We start from the raw sequence: 21,244 nt of genomic DNA, 5'->3' as shown, positions 1-21,244 counted from the left end.
ATAATCGAATAAATGTTGGTTAAATTCACACTTGTTACAATTTTATTAACTACCACGTCACTCATTGTATTGATAAGATCAAAAATATTCCTGTAACTCAAGAAATTAGATCCCAGTCTTACATTCTCAGCCCTTGCTCTATCAATTTTTTTCAAGGTAAACTCTCGCATCTGGGCTATATTTTCCTATAAGTCTAAATAACCCTAACAGCTTTCCCTCTAAAAACATCGTTTTTTTTTTTTTTGCGAAAGGCAATCATTTCCTCACTCAAGTAACTACAACAATCAATGACAACTGACAGGACTTCTCGGTTTTGGTCAACTGCTCTGTTACATTGTTGAGCAAGGCTCGAATCTATTCTCTTTTGTGAGATCCATTGAATTCTGGCAACCTCTGCAGATATATGATTTTTGGAAGTCTCGTGGAGTAAAAAATCTCTTTCTCCTCTATGCTCTGTCCACCCTCTGTAGCCGGTTGTTCCCCATACAGACCGTTCAGTTGGAAGTGCAAATAGTGTGCAAGGCAAACAAAATACAGCGTCCTTTTTTTACTGTACACTAGCCACTTCCTAGGTTTCACACTGTTATTGGGCAATATACAATTTTTCCACACAGGATTAAATTTTCTTCCACCCGTTGAAGGAAATTCTATTGATGATAAGTCTTGATTTTCCAAATTTAGAGCCACATTTATGTCTTCAGGAGAGAGCTTGAGGTTAGCATATGAAGCTGGATCACTGTGATCTTCATTAGATGAAATATCCGAGTCTGGTTCATCTACATCACTTGTTCCAAAATTGTCAGGTTCCTGTTCTTCCAGTTCTTGGTTTGATCTACAAATATATACAAAATTTGTTTAGTCTGTGAGAAGTTATTAAGCCCTAAGCTAATAGGTTTTAAAATTCTCAAAAAATGGTAGGCCTATTGCCTATAACTTCCAACATATGCCTGAAGAAAATTAACCCTTCTATGCACGCCAATTCTATGCTCTACCCGTCGATAGATAAACAACCAAGAAGCTTCTGAACTCTAACGGGACTTTGGCGAACTACAACAATATTCAGACAGTGAAGAACGTCAAGAATGTTGTACACGGTTATATTTGTATTCAGTATTTGGGTCAAACTATTTGGGTACATAACTATTAGGCCTATGTTATAACCTAACCTAACTCCACAGAGTGCTGAACAGTACCAAAATACCTATAACAGTGAATACGGCAGAACCAAATCAGACTTTGGTTTGACTCCTCAGAATACAAGCTTGGGTAAGTTAGGCTATACCATACATTTTACAAGATATTATGTTTTTAGGTAGGTTGGATACATAAAGGCTTAGTATTCGTGTTAATCGTGTTTGCCTCTATAAAACAATATAACAGCCTGCGCCCTGCGCCTAGGCCTAGACATATTAAAATTTTGACTAAGTAAAAACCGTTTTTGCCCCTTAGGTTTACATTAGTTAGTTATTACAAAGTTAGGCCTACCTTTGTGTTTCTAGTTCAGAGTCTGTGACTTCTAGTAGTGGTAGAGTAATTGCATCAGTCTCGATCTCGCTGGTAGATTTATCTTGGAAACTTTCTGATGTTGGCTCAAAAACATCTTCATCTTGGTCTTGGGTAGGCCTACTCGTCAAAGTATGAGGGATGTCATCCAGGGATGTAGATTGGCTTGGGCTTGGGTCTGGAACGTATTTTTGCCATGGGTCGTTGTCGACTTTTATTTCAACCACTTTATAATTGATTTTTAAATTGTTCTTAAACTTGTAACTATGTTTCTTCTTACAGTGATCCAACCATTTGTCTTTGCGATGGATCGTGTTGCACATCACTTCTAGGCATTTAAATTTGTACAACGTTTTTGCTCTCTTAGGCATCTTTAGTTTTAGTTATGAACAAATCACAAATCTACAACATAACATAAGACATACCATACGCATAACAAATACACGCACATTCAACCTTCATTAACGTCCGTATCCGAGCTTCTTCTCCAAACGAGACAGTTTTGTTCTGTTGCAATAGGTACTCAAACTCAAAACTCACGACTCACATTCACATCAGTACATCACTAACGGCTGTGATGTGACTGTGACAGACAGCAGACGGCAGACAAGACAGTGTTGCCAGTTGAGCCACTGCCAACCTAATCGCCCTAAACAAATAAAATATTTCTCTTAAGGATTTACACGGAGATCCTGGAGTTAGTTTAAACGGCGGAATAATATTTAGCTATGGCAATTTCGATCTTGAATCTTGATGATATGGTTAAATGATTAATCATTACTTTTAACTTAACTGTTGAGTATAATTCTCATTTCTCTGGTTATCGTCATGGTTTAAAATGTTAACATAAAAAAAAATCATGCCCCCCCAAAAAATTTTGATGGCGCACATTGCGCCATGCCCCCCCCCTTCTGGGCACCCCTGTCAAGCAGCCCCGCGCCGGGCATGCATATGCCACTGACCGAGGTTGAGGAGCCGGTTATATTTTTTACCAGTCTTGCAATAAAACGGGCATGGCTATCACCCATTATACCAACAGACTCGAAGTGGGAAATTTTGGTCAGAGGAGATCTTAGGTTTTTTGGGAAGTTATGGGTTTCATCATGACGGGGTGAGGTTTTCAATTTATAATTATTTTTTCTTTTTGGTTTGTGTAGGAGCTTGTTTTTGGCTGCTGGGGGTATTTTATTTTCGCTTGAGTTTTTTTTTGTGTAGCAGGAAAAAGTCTATGTTTAGTTTTTATTTCTGTCCATGGATTTGAGTTCGTTTCTGGACACTCACACGATGACAGCTGCGATGTTATGCACTGAATTTCTGCCTCTATCCAGGGCTTATGATATTACCTGAAAGCACAACTCCCTGTTGAGAATATTAGACTTCACAGCGCTAAATCCTGAGATCATGTGTACTGCAGATAGGTACGTGACTTTAATTAATTTAATACCTTAACCTACATCGTATATGTGCAACAGACTCAGACGTTAAAAGTGTAAAATATAGCGTTTATTATGTACCTAAACAGTAGTTTTACTATTTAAAAAAGTTATAGGTATAGTGTCACGGAAAATTCTAAATACTGCTTTTATTTGTGATCGATGAAGAAACTTAAAGCAAGTGCCATTTTGAAGTACTTAAGTCTACAATAGTATCATATTATAATAAAAATTATAGATGGATCATTTATTTATAAGAAATTACAAATGTCATAAGTATAATTTTTATTCTTTGGTCTTTAAGGTATAGAGGTTTCTATAACGGATCAAAACCGATTAAAATTTTGTAATGAGGCAGATCATAAACAGTGATAATCGTTTTCGAACAAGTTCTGCGATCAGAGATAAGTCAATCAATATCAAAACCGATTAAAATTTTGTAATGAGGCAGATCATAAACAGTGATAATCGTTTTCGAACAAGTTCTGCGATCAGAGATAAGTCAATCAATATCAAAACCGATTAAAATTTTGTAATGAGGCAGATCATAAACAGTGATAATCGTTTTCGAACAAGTTCTGCGATCAGAGATAAGTCAATCAATATCAAAACCGATTAAAATTTTGTAATGAGGCAGATCATTCAGTTCTGCGATCAGAGATAAGTCAATCAATATCAAAAACCGATTAAAATTTTGTAATGAGGCAGATCATAAACAGTGATAATCGTTTTCGAACAAGTTCTGCGATCAGAGATAAGTCAATCAATATCAAAACCGATTAAAATTTTGTAATGAGGCAGATCATAAACAGTGATAATCGTTTTCGAACAAGTTCTGCGATCAGAGATAAGTCAATCAATATCAAAACCGATTAAAATTTTGTAATGAGGCAGATCATAAACAGTGATAATCGTTTTCGAACAAGTTCTGCGATCAGAGATAAGTCAATCAATATCAAAACCGATTAAAATTTTGTAATGAGGCAGATCATAAACAGTGATAATCGTTTTCGAACAAGTTCTGCGATCAGAGATAAGTCAATCAATATCAAAACCGATTAAAATTTTGTAATGAGGCAGATCATTCAGTTCTGCGATCAGAGATAAGTCAATCAACAAACTGTTCCATGTACTGAACTGTCCTTTTGCCTTCAGTTCTGTTTCCCCAAGCAGCGCCACATGTCAAATCCATATAAGCGTACTTTTATATTTTATAAATAATTATTAATTTATGGGTATGAATATTGTCAGTTATCGTCCATAAAAGCGAAATTTAAAAAAGCTGTTCATAAAATTTCGAAGTCTTTTTTTAATACACCTGTTTTTGGAACAATTGATAATTTTATATTCTTAATTAGTAAACAGCTATTAATGGTGCAAAGGCCAATAGTAAAAATAGTCTGCACATGAACCTACGAATATACTTTCGACAAGAAAGCTTAAATACTCAAAAGTAAAATAGCTGGCATTATTTTATTTTTTTACTGGTTTAAACAAAATTAATGAGCTATTTTTTATAGTTAGATTTAAAATAAATTATTACTATTGCACTTGTGATTTAGGATTACCAGTTATAGAGATATAAAATTTTGAAACCTTTAAAATGGCGTCAATTAGAAACCCGAAGTACATTTATTTAAAAATGTGTTAATGTCCTTTTTACTAACTTAACACAAATGCCAAGTTATGTATAATTTATATGAACCTCGTTGCTTGTTTATCTTGTCTCCTACTCAAGAAACACGCTGTGTATATCTGCTGAGAAAATATATTTTGATTTAATTCCTTTTTCTCTTTTATATTCATTATATTTTAAATTTGTAACCAGCAAATTCAAATTGTTGTGCTAAACCATTAAAAACATCGTCCGATTATAATTCATTACTTTGATACTGGTCTGATAAGGTTTCAATTATATAAACCAACACTAAAACCACCAAACTCTATTCAACTATACTGATATCGAGCGTTATTAATTTAAGCATTTGTATTTTTTCAATAGCGGAACAAGAAACATAAATTATACGACACGCCAATTAGGTTAAAACAATGGAAAGTCTGTGTTCATGATATCACAACCGTCATGAATTATTGCTTTATTTTATACCATTCAGTAGGAGGGACGATATATTTCTGGCTACATTCAGTCTCGATTCACTCGTTCAAGATATCACATCACATAAGGTTAGTAGTTGAGATTTATATAATATGTTTAATCACATGGAAATTTAAATGACAATTCTATATAATATTTATTTTATACTTGATCTGTACCTATATAACTTGATACAAATTTCTTGAATAATCAACTACTAATTCCAAGGTAAAAGCATTGTGACACTATAATCAAATATTTCACTTCCTAATATGAACTTTACGATATCTATTGAACATTATATTGCATATTTTTGTAAATTGTTTAGGTAAATAGAAATAAATTATATGTTAGCGTTATTATACTTTATTAGTGTATACAAACGAAAATATCTTACTGCATTACATAAATAGTAAACTCCAAATGAAACAAAAGGTACCGTGGGACGGACAGTCGTTCCTTAAATCCGTCCTTTTCAAGGACTGGCTTTCCTCTTCGTAATTGTATTTGAGAAATATATCTTAGACCGTTGGGACTTAAATTGATATAGGCATGTAAATCAAGGGAATTCTAAATAGAAATAACTGTACCGATAAAGTTTCTGTGTAAAGCTTTAACCTGCAGTCGTTAGCCATTGCAAAGTTTCCGAGGAATCAGATTTCAACTATAGATTGTGAGGTGGAGTCTCACGTCGATGTAAAGTGAGGAGAATTTCCACAGGGCAGTGGAGTGTGTTTTCCAGCTCAACAGCAGAGTCCGCAGATTGATATTTCACATCTGAGTAGGAGGTGGCCCAATTTCTATAACCGTGTGTGTTTTTCTTGCCAATAATAAAGTTAATGCCATATTTTGGCCCATTTAAGCTAACAACAAATTAGTTGTTTTTTTATCCATCGCATTTTTGACAAATTCTTGTAATTAAACCAGTATTAGAAAATATTGCAATAAATATTCTATCTAAAATGTGTTTAGTAAATTTAAAATATTAAATTAAAAGTAAAGTATATGATAGTATTGAAACAGCGATTTTTGTTATATATTTTTAATCTGATTAAATGCACATGTACACCTTAATTGCAACACCTGCCAAGTTTCAAGGTCATATGTTTTCTCGTTCTTAAGCTAATTAATAATATCAGTTTAAGATACTATACTGAATGTTAATATACAAAATTTTTTGTTTTTTATTATGATGACCCTAAATAGTCTCGAACACATAAGATTTAAGTAGATACTGGTGGAAATTAAAACTGCACCCCTTTTTTTATTCAGGTTTATTAAATCAATTCAAATGTCAATTATTAACCTTGTATTCCACCAAATCAATGTTTTGAACAACAGGTTAAAATTACTTCTTCCTTTGGCATGGCACTTTCAATTTAATATGGGCTCACTGTCCTCTAAATACGTGTGTATAAAATATAAAGTAAAATAATATTCTTGAATAAATTTGAATGAAATAAATTAATAGGTTTCTTCTCAAAACTAATAAAATAATAATTATAAACTTCTTTCAAATAAAATTCTCAAACAAACTAAACAGTTCTCAACAGGAATTTTTCACAAGTTCCTACAGGATATGGTGCAGCACCTGCAGCTCTTAATTTTTACTGCAATCCCTTTAATTTCAATGAAATTTTACGTTAGACTTTAAATAAATTACTCCTTTACAATTTATATATATTGTAGTCCTCACTCAACAGAATTGGATCGTTAATCTCAAAGTTTCAATTCCAATTTCAAATTAATTCACTTCTTAATTTTGCAAATTTCAAATTTAGAAAATTTTAATAATTCAGTCAAAAGTACTTAGCTCTTTGGTCGTGAAGGTCTTGGAGTTCGGTATTAAAATAATTTATACCGACGGATCCTACGCCCGACACTAGTTTTAAACTCGCACTAAAAGACTTTACTCTATCGCTTCTCAACTCGGAATGGTAGTAGAGCGTGGTTTCTCGGCCTGCACCGACTACGCTCCTGTTCCTGCAGGCCTGTTTTAAATCTCTCTCAACGCAGGTTCGCCCCCTAACAAAAGATTGAGTCCACTGTAAACTATTGTTTAGCATTCACTGCCATCAAGTCAGGTATAGACCAGATTCCAAGCGCGTTGTGCCTGCCGCTGGATTACAATATAAATTTACCTTTTTATTCCCTATCCATTTACAATTCTAAAATAAGATTTTTGTCCTTTTTTTTTGCTAATATTTTTAATTTGAAATTTTATTTATTAAATTTTTATTTTTTATTTAAAGTATACCATGTAATTGGTATAGATACTTTTTACAGTAACATTTGGCATAAACTTTGTAAAATTAACATTATCCCACTACACGTTACTTAATTAAGTCACTATCTGAACACTTCAAAATAATGTAATGTGTTTTAAACTTAGCTTACAAGTATTGCATGGTTTTCAAATAAACAAGTTTTTTAATGCTTTTATTCCTTATGCATACTAGGAATCACTAGGAAAAATCAGCGAATTTGTGTTACTACAAGCGAGAAAATAAAAGGAAATAAAGTAAAGACAACTAATCATATCACCTCTATAAAAGGTCATCAGTAAACTACACATAGTTTACTACACCTCTAAAAATGTGTTTTAAAACTATTATAAAGATTAAAGTTGGCGGTCATTATTATTTTCCCTTAATGTAACCAATAACACTGTCAGGGCGTATACAGTGAAATAAATTAGCTTCTAACACTTTTTTAGCCAGCCGAATAATTTCTACAACACAAGTGACAAGTAAATTTTTTAACAATCAGTGAAAATTAAATAAGTTATTAATATATTCTGACCTGCCAACACTTTGTTATTCAAGACAAATAGCTAGTAGAAACTTGTAAATAGTAAAAGGAGAACAAGGGTCGCAGCTGAGGTGTAAGTGTCCCCCATGAACAGACTTAATCTCAGTATTACTGTATGTACCATGGGGATTAGGTAAGTTAACGTAGATAAGTGACACCTAGCTGCATCGGTCCTCCCGGCGGTGTGAGGCGCGCGTGGCTTTATAAAGCGACATTACACGACACGGTCACACCGAGAACTGCATATTTAAACCTTTCTCCCCACTTACATAGATAGGTGATTTCTGTCCGTATATGTATATTGTTATTTAAAATGTTTTTATCTATCGATTTAAATAACATTTTTTTTTTATTAGATTATTTGGATATTTTATCAGGTGGTCAAGGGATATCAAAGATGCGATTTTTTACTGTCGATAACGGCAACGAAGCTGTAACATATTTGATGACTGTTAAATATTGTTGTGAAGATTTGACAAATCAACAGTGCCATTTTAGTAAAAACAGTAATATTTTTAGTTACCTTAAATTACCTGTAGCAAATACAGAGAACTACGTACAAACGAGTGATAAAGCATAACAGTTAACAGCAACAACATTAAAGCTGTGGAAGTTATTGTTTTATTACACACATACCTGCACACAAGTTGGTGTCAGCGTCTAATTTCAGATGCTGCACTAAGAGGATGATGAACTGAAGCTAAACTCAACATTCTTATTGATTAACTCCTTATAACAGTAGCGTTTTATGTTGAATGTGTGGAACCCAGCTACGTCTATGAGGATAATAGTAATAAGAATACCTCTATTGTAGGGACCACGTTAGTACTCATAGGAAGGATGCTAGAATGCTGTCTATTATAAGGTACGAACTGTAAAACTTTGTTGGAATCATTTCTTCTGACTGGAAGATCCAAATATCTGGACAATTTTAACTTTTAATGGCATTCATTTCCCTTCGGGATAGCATTAAACATTTCAATTTCAATTCATTTTTCCAAGCGAACAATTTTATCACTTCCTTTAACAATGACGATTTATTCCGATTACTGTATTTGGATACAGTGCTTCAAGTAGAAACTTTGGTGATTCGGTGAAACGGGCGATTCTTCAATTGACTATTTATTACATAAATTAACTTAGGAAACCTTTTGATAACCCTGGTAGAACAAAATGGTGATGAAATTTAACACTTTCTATCTTATTTTAATTTTTAATTTTTTGGGAACAAGTAATTACCTTAACTAATTGTGTGTTTTGCATTAGGGTAGACGTCTACTTGAAAACTATATTTACCAATCAATACTTCTGTAGGAAGAAAAAAAGCATTTGTATTTAAATCTGAACATGTATTAAGCCAAACAATATTCTAACATATCACTAAATCAAATCTATTAAACTTTGTATATTTGAGCGAACACGCGATATTAAGATAAAAATAATCGGTAGCCCACGGCAAAGTAACATGGGAGTCGGGTATTTTATAATTAATTTAAAAGTATGACCAAAATTATAGCAAATCATTTTGCATCCTTGGTTACCTAATATCGTGTAGCTAAGTTTAAAATGTAATAAAATATTGTTATGGCTAACTATAACAAGAGTAAAGAAAAAAATTCCTACAATTATTACTGCATTATATAACGACAAGTAAATTATTATTATAAATTTGTTTAAATATTCGTACAACAAAACAAGTTCTTTTAAACTCCAGTAATTTCAAACAAACATTGAACCTGTCTAGTGATAAGTAACAAATAACTTTTAATTTGAAAAAATAAATAACTAAACGGTCGTTAATTTAAGTCATTTTTCAGACATGGAATTTAACTCACTTTATATGATTGTTGTTCATAGCGTCCTAACATGAGGTGATCCAAAGATACACTCTATACGTTTTTTAATCCAGTTCTCTAAATGCAAACAAACTATTATAAACATAATTGAAATAAGAGAAATGAATGAAATGTAAATGTAATGAAAATTCGTTTATTTTCAAACAGCAAAGTTAGGAGGGCCTCGTGCCCTTCTTACACTTAACCTGTCTGAACAAGAATTATTAACCAATATTAACCAAAATTGGATATTAACAAACTAATCTATCTTACTAAAATAAATTGAAATAAACCATTAATCTCAAACATTAAAAAATTATAAATATGATACTTCTAAAATCAATAAAATAAAAATATATAAATATACAATCATAACTCAAAATAATTTAACAACTTACATTTATTAAAATAAGACAAAAACTATAATTAAAACCTAATAACATATCTGTCATTAAAACTATATTTCATGGTGTTATGATATTGTGTAATAAAGATGTAAAATATATTTAGTACCATATACGAGTATTTTACAGTTTTTATAACAAATATACAATATGTATGTATCTATTATAAAATTTCTGGGTAACTTATGAAGAGCTGATGAGTCTGTTTTGGGTTTGAAGTCTGAGCCTAGAGGAGGGATGTGATGGAGCAGAATGTTTTTGAGGGTCCCTTATCAGGACGTGGTGGACAGGCCCGCTGGAGGTTCTGGGGGTTATAAGTTTTTAGGGTCCCTAGCTAAAACAAAGAGGCAGGCTACTGTATTGAGCTGCCACACGTGCTTGACGGTGGCGCACGGCCGCGTCCCTCCAGCCTCAGCTCCGGATGGTTGAGACACATAATATTAAGCGTTCCGGTGGAGGTGATAAAGATAAATATTTTTCGAAACGATTCTACTTAATATAAAACAAGTGTCACTAATGCCTTCTTAAACTGAGATCTAATGATTGTGTATTACAATTGTTTTATTTATTAATTTATCTTATATAAAATTGTTAAAATTCTAGAAGTAGATATATTACAACACAGACATTAATTGTTTATGCTTTTTTTCTGCATGTTGAAATGTAACAACTTAAAATATGTGCTTGTATGTTGATTATTAACTAAAGTACAATTAATTTATTTGTGAATCCCAAATGCATGTTAATAACACACATCATTGTTGTTGTTTAAATATTGTTTATTGTATTATTTTCTCTGGCCATTTAATTATATTGTTTTATATTACTTATTGTTGTTATTTGCTTATTGTTGTTATTTATTTGTTGTTGTAATTTATTTATTAATTTGAGTGAGTTGTATCTATTACATAAAGGATATAAATGTGTGTGTATTCCCTTAAAATTAAGGTAGAAGGTAAAATATTATTAAGTAGTAGTTTCAAATTATTCATTGCTTTTTAAATTTAATTGCTTGTCTTGCATGTGGTTGGGGACATTAACCCTACAATATATTGTATTGTAATAAGAAGAACTGCCCCAATGTAAATGGGTTGTTACCTTTTTATTGAGTTGGAGCATGTAAAATAAAATAAAAATAAAATAAAATAAAAAAAAATAATAACGAGTAACACAACCAACATTTTATTCAGAACAAGTGGACAGTGATAAAACCACTTTTATTTATCTAATAGGAGAAGATTATTACAAACACATTCCTCTCACTTCGATTTATATTTTAATTATTATAAATTAAAGTAGTTTTTTTGGAGGTAAATGCACTACAAAGGGAGGAAAGGATGGGCTGGAAGGTAAAGAGCGTGGGCCCGTGTACTAGGAGTCGTGCGGTTTTCTTCTTGTATTCTTTCATTTCCGTTTGTATTGTCTGCGGTCCTCTTACCTTTTCCGTGTGGTTGCGTATCTTATACTTCTCGCTCGTTGCCCTGGTTCCACTAGTCTGACTACCGGCGGTTGTTTCATCTCCCTTTTCGTCTTTATCTTTTACCTTGTTCTCCCTTGTTCTCTAGATAGTTCGCCCTTTTTTTCGTCGTGTCTCTTGTTCCGTTTTTTCTATTCTCCATTTCTCGGTTTAGCTCTTATTTCCATCCTGTCTTGCAGTGCTTTTTTTTTGCTTGTTTTGCCGCTCTGCTGCTTTCCTCTTTGTTTTCCTTTTTCCATCCCTAATTTCCCCTTCTTCTTACCGGTCCGTTTTTCATTCGCTTCTTCTCCTTTCCGTCCTCCTTATGTTGTTCTTTATTGCCCTCGTTCTCTTTTCTAATAATAAATTTCATGTCGGTGCCAATGTGCCCCCTTTCCTTGTTTTTTGATAACCCAGTGTCCATGTAAATACGCACCTGTACACTATATTAAAAAATCGAAAAATTAGGATTAATGAAATATCAATAACCAACGCTGACATAGTGACATAGTTCATCGTGATACAATGCAATAAAAATTATAGAATCATAAATCAAAAGGTTTAAGTTTAATCTAACAACAATGTGATAAAACGCATTACAAGCATCTACTTATTACATGAAGACTACGTTATTGTAAGTACCTATTTGATTATTATACAGTACATACCACACACAGTATAAAATTAATAATATTCAGGAAGAAGACTCCACTCCATAGAAACACCATTTTTATGGCGTCAAACACAAATGGGCGATCAAACTTTATGTGTTTGGTAGATCCCAACAACATCCTGCAGCGTTGGTCCCAGCTTTAGAAAACTAAAAAAACATGGAGCAAACCGCAAAGAATAAAGATGTGTTTCTCCTCGTTCGACGGGCTCGCTTTTTTTCGGACATCGGGAGATCGTGGTGCAAACATTCTGCTAGAGTGCATTCGGGTGCAGGTTATAGGCCATGGCCGTGAGGCTATGGTTGATATGGGACAAGGGTTTGTTTGGCAAACATGCGGGAAGGCCAAAATCCACAATATCCATACCCTCCGTATATGCAACCACAACCATACTACCTCCCAGCAGCTCACGCACCCTATTGAAAGCCTCAAGGAATGCCACTAGCGAAACCTCCTACGTGTTACCTTCCCCCTTGCACATACATGGTTTTTAGTTGGAGATCACATTAAATAGGGATATCCCTATCTAATTCTTTATTTAGCACTTCTCAAAGATATTTTCATGAATGAAGCATTAAAAAATTAATAAAATTACTTTCTTTTTCTTTGACATACCTAAGAACTTTCCAGGTTTCCAGTGATCATTTAACATGTGGGTTTTCAGATTAATTCCATTATATTTTAAATAGACTGTACTTTAATAAATATAAAGTATGAATGTGTTATTCAGTAACTTTCACTCCCACCCACAAATTGCGTCAAACTTGTGTTTGGTGAGATCCCCACACAGGGCAGTGGCCCATATGAACGGCCAGAACGTGGATAAACAGGGGATCGGTCTCTCTTGAAAATGATCCAAATTCCATAACCGTCCTACATTTTATATTACCCTCTTCCGACTTATAAAAACTTCAACTCAACAACAATTATTACATTTATTTGATGAATAAGTTAGGTCATTATAACATCAGTTCTAGCACGATATTTTACGTGGTATACAGTTAACTCCAAGTCAGTAAAGCTAAAAACTGAATAATATTAAACAGCCAATGTTTTATCAAGCTATACTTTCAATATATTCTGTTTAAATATATATATATATATATATATATATATATATATATATATATATATATATATATGTATATATATATATATATTTAAACCATAAGTAAGTTTTACTTAAGCAAGTAAGGCCCCCAAAGTAAGTTCGGGGATAAGAGGGGTTTGGTTATTGGTTAAATTCAGACGAGGTTTTTCAAGTTTCGTGTTCTCTACTGTATTCTTTCTCGTGGGTTGTAATGCTTCGCTAACGATCAGCCAAATGATGTGTAATATATAAAAATAATCAATGGATTTCGTTGCAAAATTAAATGACGTGTTAGCAAATTTAGGATACAAAAGAATTGGGTGATAACTAAAGTCCGAGATTAGGTTTGCCAGGATGTGGAAATTAGAGTGTTTAATTTTGACCAAACTTTTGAGTTTGAGGGCATTTTGTGGCTTAACCGTTGGTGTTACGGCAAATAGTGACCGGACCTTTTTTGTCGGAAATTTAATTGTATCTTGCAATTCTTTCCTTGGATTTGATGTAGGACTTTTGCTTTAGCCAGTACAGAGCTTGGGAGAAAAGAGTGCACTGGTCAGCTATAGTGAATTGTTTAGTGTAAATATAATAAAAACCCGACCCTGAATCAGCATTTTTAAGTTGTTTAGGGGGTCTATCTAGTCATGCCAGGAAATTCCCGGGGGGGGGGTTAATGTTACCGGGGGTTAAGACATATGTCTTATAGAGGGTGTTGTGTCTGTGAACATAATTAAAATTCACTCTGTCCCTATCTGCTGGTTGAAAATCCAAAGACATATCTTGAATTAAGAATCCTTGCTAAGAAGGTAATTCTCGAAAGGAATCTGTAACAAGAAATAAGAATAACAAACAAGAACAGGAAATAAGAATTACAAACAAGATCAAGAAACGAGACTACAAGAGAACAAGAACAAGAAAAAAAACAAGAACTGGAACATATTGGTAAGAACACAGCACAAGAACCATTTTATTTTATTAAGAGACACTCCAAGTATAAGAAACCGCAGAACAAGAAAAAAAATCAATGACAAGAAAAGCACAAGAAAAAAGAAACAAGAACAATAATTGTACTGGTACAATGGAATAAGCCTACAACAATGGAACAGTTTTATTAAAATGACATGCTATCTACGAACAAGTAACCTGATCAAGAGCAGGAGTGAGGCCAAGAACAAGAAATTATGAACAAGAACAAGAAAAGCCCCACCTCCCCGAAGGTTAGGGACGGGCAACGAAGACCTGGCTACCCACTGTCTCATAGGGCAATAAGAATCCAGGGAACGGCCAAGAGGGCACAAAATAACAAAATAATAAGAAAACAAGATAGTATGATAAAGCTGTAAGAAATTTTATATATAGACTTGACCAAACAGTAAAAAATAAGACAAAACCCGATAAGGACATAATATTGAGCAGAACTAAGTGAGAGAGAGACTGTATAATTGATCGAGAAAAGCAAATGAAAAAAGACCGAGATAATAAGAAAAAAAAATAAATAGATAATAAATCTACGAACGAAGACGGAGAAGAAAGAAGAAAAAACGAGAAGATCAAGAAGACGAAGAAAGAAGATGAGTGAAGATTAAGAAGAAAAACTAAATTGTAACAAGAAGAGATTGAAAAAGATTATTGTTAAGTACCATATATTTAAATATTTAATTTTCCACTCTGGTATGCCGTAAGGCTGGTACAGGGTTTAAGTCTTGTGTTGGTCAATGAAAAAAAAATGTCCCCTATCTACTTTTCACGCTCCGCTAACGCTCAACTAATTCGCGATGTGCTCTAGTAGACGTATACGTCAGTCGTTTACGTAGTGGTACAAACTCAATCAGAAACTGTTATGAATTGTACAAATCTTAGTCAAAAAAATCAAAAAACCCCTAAAATTTCCAATTCACAAAAAAGGTTTTGCCATTGAGAGCGTATAACAGGCTTACGGAAAGATATACAATAAAAAGCTACCTTTTTTGTAGACCCTATCAATAGCTATTTATAAAATTTTTGAGATTTCAGCTAGGACCCACGGATTAACCGCTATCGACTCCAGGAACAACATTTTTCACAGTAGAGTGTTGGCGAATTCGGGGATAAGAGGAATTGGGTATTACCTGAAGAGTACTTTATTCAAGTCAGTAATTTTTATCAGATTATTGAATTGATCAGGGGGTTTAAATTACGTAGGGGTTTAAATCTGGTCATCCCAAGAAATCCCAGGGGAGGGTTAATGTTACCGGCGGTTAAGACACACCTCATTCTTTCTTGGAGGGTTGTAGTGCCTGTGAACATAAATAGAATTTACTCTGTACAGTACGCGCGCTGAAGGTTCGGCCCTGTCGTTGCCCTACCACCCAAATAAAAACATTGACTCTCCAATGATCCGTCACGGACGGCAATGTTTAATTCTCGCTCAACAATCAACTTATGGTAAGACCAACTTCCTGTACAAATAAAATTCTGAAACTTCGCAGATCTATTTTCCTGTTTATGCCAATGCTAATGGATGCATTAAGTTTCAATGTCTTATTACTTTTCTTAAATAAAATATATTTTAAAATTAACTGTGCCAAACTTGTGATACAAAAAAGTTTGTATGTGAGGATTTTTTTTATTATTTGGTCAGGAAACTTTCACCAGCGGGAAAGTTTTTCTGAATGAACTGAAGTTTAATTTTAGATTTAACTTTTTTCAGATACATAGTTTAGGTTAGCCGTAACTTAGTCTGAAGTGGAATGTATCACCGACACCGCTGCCCTACAATTTGTGGCTCATTCACGTAAATGCAACACGGTAATACCATTTGAAAGTTTAACATTGAATCACTTTGCAATAGTTTATTTCTGAAAAAAAAAAAAAAAAAAAAAAAAAAAAAAAAAAAAAAAAAAAAAAAAAAAAAAAAAAAAAAAAAAACACTTTAGGCTATATTGGTGATCTGTGATAAACTAAAAGTTTTAAACTTTAATGAAATTATGTTGAATTTCATTGTATTGTATTCAGATAGAAAGTGTTTTGGGGTGTATTGTTAAAAACTAATTTTATGACAGATGAATGAATACGAAATACTGTTGTATAAAAAATCCTGTTTATGAAAAACTTAATTATTAATTATGTGGCATGACAATAAATTCTTTTTTTAGCATTTATACGAATACAATATACATAGAGGCATTGGTTATATATGGATTAAACCGTATTACATTGTAGCATTCAATTCAAAATTCGAATACTACCTTAGCAATACAATTGTATATTAATTGACTTTCTGACAGATAAGAAATAAAATGTCATAAATCTATTAGTGATTAAAAAATCGTAAAATTACTAAACGTCTAACAATACAAATTAAGAATTTAAATTCTCAACGCATAAATGTAGAATTCGTTATTTTAAAATCGGCGTGGTGAACAGTATTTTCCCTAGATTTTACTTTGTTTACAAAGCTGTTCTTACCTTTAATAGAGTTGCCAATGGCGAATTTCCATCCTCACCACCCGTTTCCGATTCTTCGCTGGCATCCTGTTCACTGTTGCTGCCGTCAGATGAGTCATTACTCATCACTCATGCCCTCTCGCCTTTACTTATTTTCTTTTTAAAAACCTTGAAGACTGGCGTCACTCCATCCCTTTTCAGCCACATGAGACGATAATATATACGATTCATCAATGTAAACAATAGGTGAGTTCTCTGCTCGCGCTTGTTTTATACTTCGTAAATAGTTTATACGTTTCATTCTTATGTCACTAGTTTCAATCAAAATTTGTCTATTATTTTCAATGCTAGTTAAACCCCCTTCATAGTTAATTTTTTCATTCAGCTTTTGTTTTAACAATTGAAGAGTTGGCAGGCAACTATCAGTTTTATAAAATTCATGAACGGTTCTTCGAACAACACATTTATCAAAGTCGTCTAGTTCTACTATTTTCTTTTTTCTTTTGTATTTTTTAGGGGTAGTGAATGAACACTCCCCTTCAGTGGAAGAATCCATAACTTTTTTTTCACGGCGAATCTCCTTAATCAGTGTCTTTGAAACACCACAAGCCGCGGCAGTTCTTTCTAAACATTTATTTATAGGGATTCGTTCATCATTAGATAGTTTCGACTCATTTGCCATGAACTCACTAACCCTTCATATAATTTCTCGAGCCTGGCTTCTCGTAGTTTTTCCTCGAGCCACTTTGGAAACGTATCGGGCCATTATACCGACTGAGATGATGAATCAAAACAAAACTACTAAAACTTGTAATATAACCTTAATAGCAAAGATAATATTAAATAATTTGTAACGCCCTACAACTACCAAAATTCACTAACCTCACTACTAACTAAACTAATGAATTGTGTATAACGCACTTAAACCACTTGTCCACTTCTAACAACAGTGAATACTCGACTGTGAGGGAGAACAGGGACAATAAATACGTATTCAGACTGCAGCGGGCCAAACATTGGCGGATGTCTGCAGAACAGTTGTTATATCGGGCAATCCACCCGTCCCCCGCCATAGTCCGCTCGGTTGACTCGGAGCCGAACCTTCAGCGCGCGTACTGTACCTGCCTACTACTGATGCTTCGCTACCGCTCAGCCAGTTCCCGTGGGGGAATATAGTCCGTAATTTAAAAATGTCTTGTTTACGTAAAAATTAAATTAAAATGCAAAAATTTCATGTTCATAACTTTATTCGTTCTATAAATTTAATATCGTACTGCAATAAACTTCACTGACGCTCAGCCAACTCCCAGAGAAGTACGTACACCTGATCTGAACGGAAAGTTTCCAGCGTAGTAACGATGTATTGTACCAAATTTTCAAGTCCACAGCTCATTTGTTTCAGGAGATATCCAACGAAACACATATAGACAGACAAACATTTACCACCAGATGGGTTACATCGACATGTCAGAAGTTATACAAATCACTCTTTTACAGAGTAATAAAAGCTCTTTCTGGAACTGGATGGAATCGCACGAATTGTAGTCGCATAAACATTTAAAACTCCTAAAATTGTCAATTCAAGACAAAGATTTGACCCTTGAGAGCGTTTTCGGGCTTACGACATGACATACGACAAAAAGCTATTTGACCTTTTTTTGTGTATCTCGTCATTGTTTAGATATGTCAATTTTTAAATTTTAGCAAAGACGAAAATTTTTCGCCTCTATCGACTCCAGAAACAAAATTATCACGTCAAAATTACCAAATATTAATACATATTAGCATAACTATTGAAGATAGAGCAAAGAGCAACAAAACCTTTTTCGTAGATCGTATTAATTTGTATTAAAATAAAATTTTTATTTTGTGCTACAGTGACATTTTTGGCTGAAATGGAGGCCAGAACTACAATTTTCACGTAAAACTTACAAAAAAAGTGCATTTAAACGCATTTCTTGGCCAAACCGTTGAGGATAGGGTATAATGTTGCAGGAGCTTTTTTGTAGATCAAACTGTTATCTAAATCCCATTGGAAATCTGTTTTTGACGACGCTATCGAGCCTGGAAGGTAGATGTTTAAGTGAAAATTGCGAAAACGTTCCACATAATTTCGTTTTGCGGTCAAACCAATAGAGATAGATCCACTTGACCTTTTTTGTAGATCACTTCATTCCCGACTAACTATTTTTTTATCAGATCCGAGCTAGCTCTAACGGTTCGTCCGCTATCGGGTTTCAAAGAAATGCTGCAAGAGTAAAAAATTCGATAGTTTGCAAATTTGTTCGAGGGGTTTTAAAAGTAAAAATTTCCTGTTTTCAGACTTTTTCCGGTGGTTTGAAGGTAAAAGCTACGAGCGTGCAAAATTTCGTGTTTCTAGCACTTCTAGAAGTGGGTTAGACTTTTTTTATACCCTATCGGTGAGTTACAAATGCGACTGTATATGTAAAGGGATATACATACATTTATATTTCTTAAACATTTGTTTACAAATTAGAAAACAGAACAGATGGTATTTACATAAAACGTGTTTATACTTATGTTCCATAGCGATAATACATCTTTATTTGTTTCCATAGAAACAATAAAATTTATATTAAAAACAAAATGTGGTTTATTTGCATATCAAAGCAAAACGTTCTAGTGAAGAATCAAGATGGATGAGAGGGTTGGAGTCTGGTTCTGCGTGCTTCTATTTTGGCTCGTCTTCCTTGTGGGGTTCCTCTTATAGATGCAGGAAAGAAATATGAAGAAGGAGTAAATATCTACTACAATGTAAATATTTTATTCAAATTTGATGGGAAACACATAACTTGAAGATGTAACTACATAATTATTGTGAAATCTTTTGCAAATATATATATCTTATATATATATATATATATATATATATATATATATATATATATCTCATTAAACGTGTTTATAATAATTGATGTAGTAATAACTTAACAAAATTATTGTGTTTAATATTCTGTACCAATTTTATAGTTTTAATGATTGGAGTTGTAAGGTTGTGGTTAGATTCTACCATGCAAAAGTCTGATTGGGGTTCACCAAGTAGCCTAAGGTTTACATGTGAATAAAAATATATTTCAATCTAGTGCTATTGTGAGAGGATTACATTAGTATGTTCGATCGGAAATACAACAAACTCAAGTTAACCAGCAAATATTTTATATATTACGGAATCCAGTTATTTTCAGTTATGGTAATTTTAAATAGTAACACAGATCAGCAATACACGTTTAGCATATAAAGTTGCCAATACTAAGCATGAATATATTTTGATGTTGGATTCGATACCAAAAGTTATGTTTTATTGTTTTTTAGTAACAAATTGTATAATTAAATATCACACCTACATTATTGTGTTTCGCTTTCGCTTGTATTTCTTATTCACATACTAAGCGTGTAAAAAATCTTTCTTTTAAAATATTGAAAATAATTTATAAATTTTACGTAATTAAATTTCCTACTTTTACAAATTATGAACATTTATATAAAATAAACATAATTAATAAGTAATCGTATGTATTTGAAAAGGAAGACTATTAATGTAATCTCTACACATGACAATTTAATTAATCACTCTATGTACAAGTACCTTGGAAAATGAAATGAAACATATTAAGACGATTAATGAAACCCTGGTATTATGTATGCCTAAAACTAAATGCAAAATTTCTAAACATTTTCATTTTCACTTGAAACTAACACATGCCACTATAAAATCAATTTTATCCCGCACTCTAACACTCTAACTCGCACTCCCTATTTCTTCCTTTCGCCGTTAAATCATCTAGATGACTGCCGATCTTCCCCTTGTTTCCAAGATCTTTCTATGTGGCCCCCACCAGCTCGCTTGCCAAATCTTTCAATGTCCAATTGGTGAGTACCAAAATTGTTTTATATCATCAGGTTGCTTGACCTTGAACTCGTTGAACTTGTTATTTCCGGCGTTACTTGTGGTCAATGGTTTCTGCATGGTTTGTTGGAAAAATAGGAGTTTGTACGGACGTGGGCTTACACTTTTATCCAGGGGTTGTTGGTTTCATACGATGATCTAGTCTTGATTCTTATGAATTTATACACACTAATAAATTCTCGTCGATTACAAATTTTAAATATTTATAGATATTCATTTAATTGGCTCAGTTTAAAAAAACTTAATTAATCATGAACGCCTTGGAAAAGTGCGTGTTTGTTTCAAAATGTGTAACGACGTACACTTGTGATTATGAAAGCAAATTCGACGACATGTATAAGAGATACTACACTTAATATCGGTGAAATGTCTGTAGAAACCTAATATTGTTAATCTAATTAATTGTCTTTGTGAATGGTGCTTTGAAGTGATGCCGTTGACATTACTTTCTCAAAATGTTAAAACGTAAATCAGGTTTATGTTTTGGCTGAGCAAATAACAGTCCTATCGACCTAACTTTATTCAAAACTGAATTCTGATCCTCCCATTAATTCTAACTATTTTTTAATATAATGCTTAATAGAATGGTCATACA

At 33.2% G+C, this 21,244-nt stretch overlaps 1 protein-coding gene across 1 annotated transcript; it reads right to left on the bottom strand.

Moving 5' to 3' along the window:
• Positions 1–253: 253 nt before the first annotated feature.
• LOC124374245 lies at positions 254–1,826 on the bottom strand. Its single transcript, XM_046832496.1, has 2 exons — positions 1,486–1,826; positions 254–832 (listed from the first exon to the last, which is right to left on the bottom strand). The coding sequence occupies exons 1-2, from the start codon at positions 1,824–1,826 to the stop codon at positions 355–357; spliced, it is 819 nt and encodes a 272-aa protein (XP_046688452.1). The 3' UTR covers positions 254–354.
• Positions 1,827–21,244: the final 19,418 nt, after the last annotated feature.

This window comes from Homalodisca vitripennis, unplaced genomic scaffold, assembly GCF_021130785.1.
Source record: "Homalodisca vitripennis isolate AUS2020 unplaced genomic scaffold, UT_GWSS_2.1 ScUCBcl_7614;HRSCAF=15378, whole genome shotgun sequence".
NCBI lineage: Eukaryota > Metazoa > Arthropoda > Insecta > Hemiptera > Cicadellidae > Homalodisca > Homalodisca vitripennis.
The sequence above is the reverse complement of the archived record's forward strand: the minus strand, read 5'-3'. Positions and strand labels throughout refer to the sequence as shown.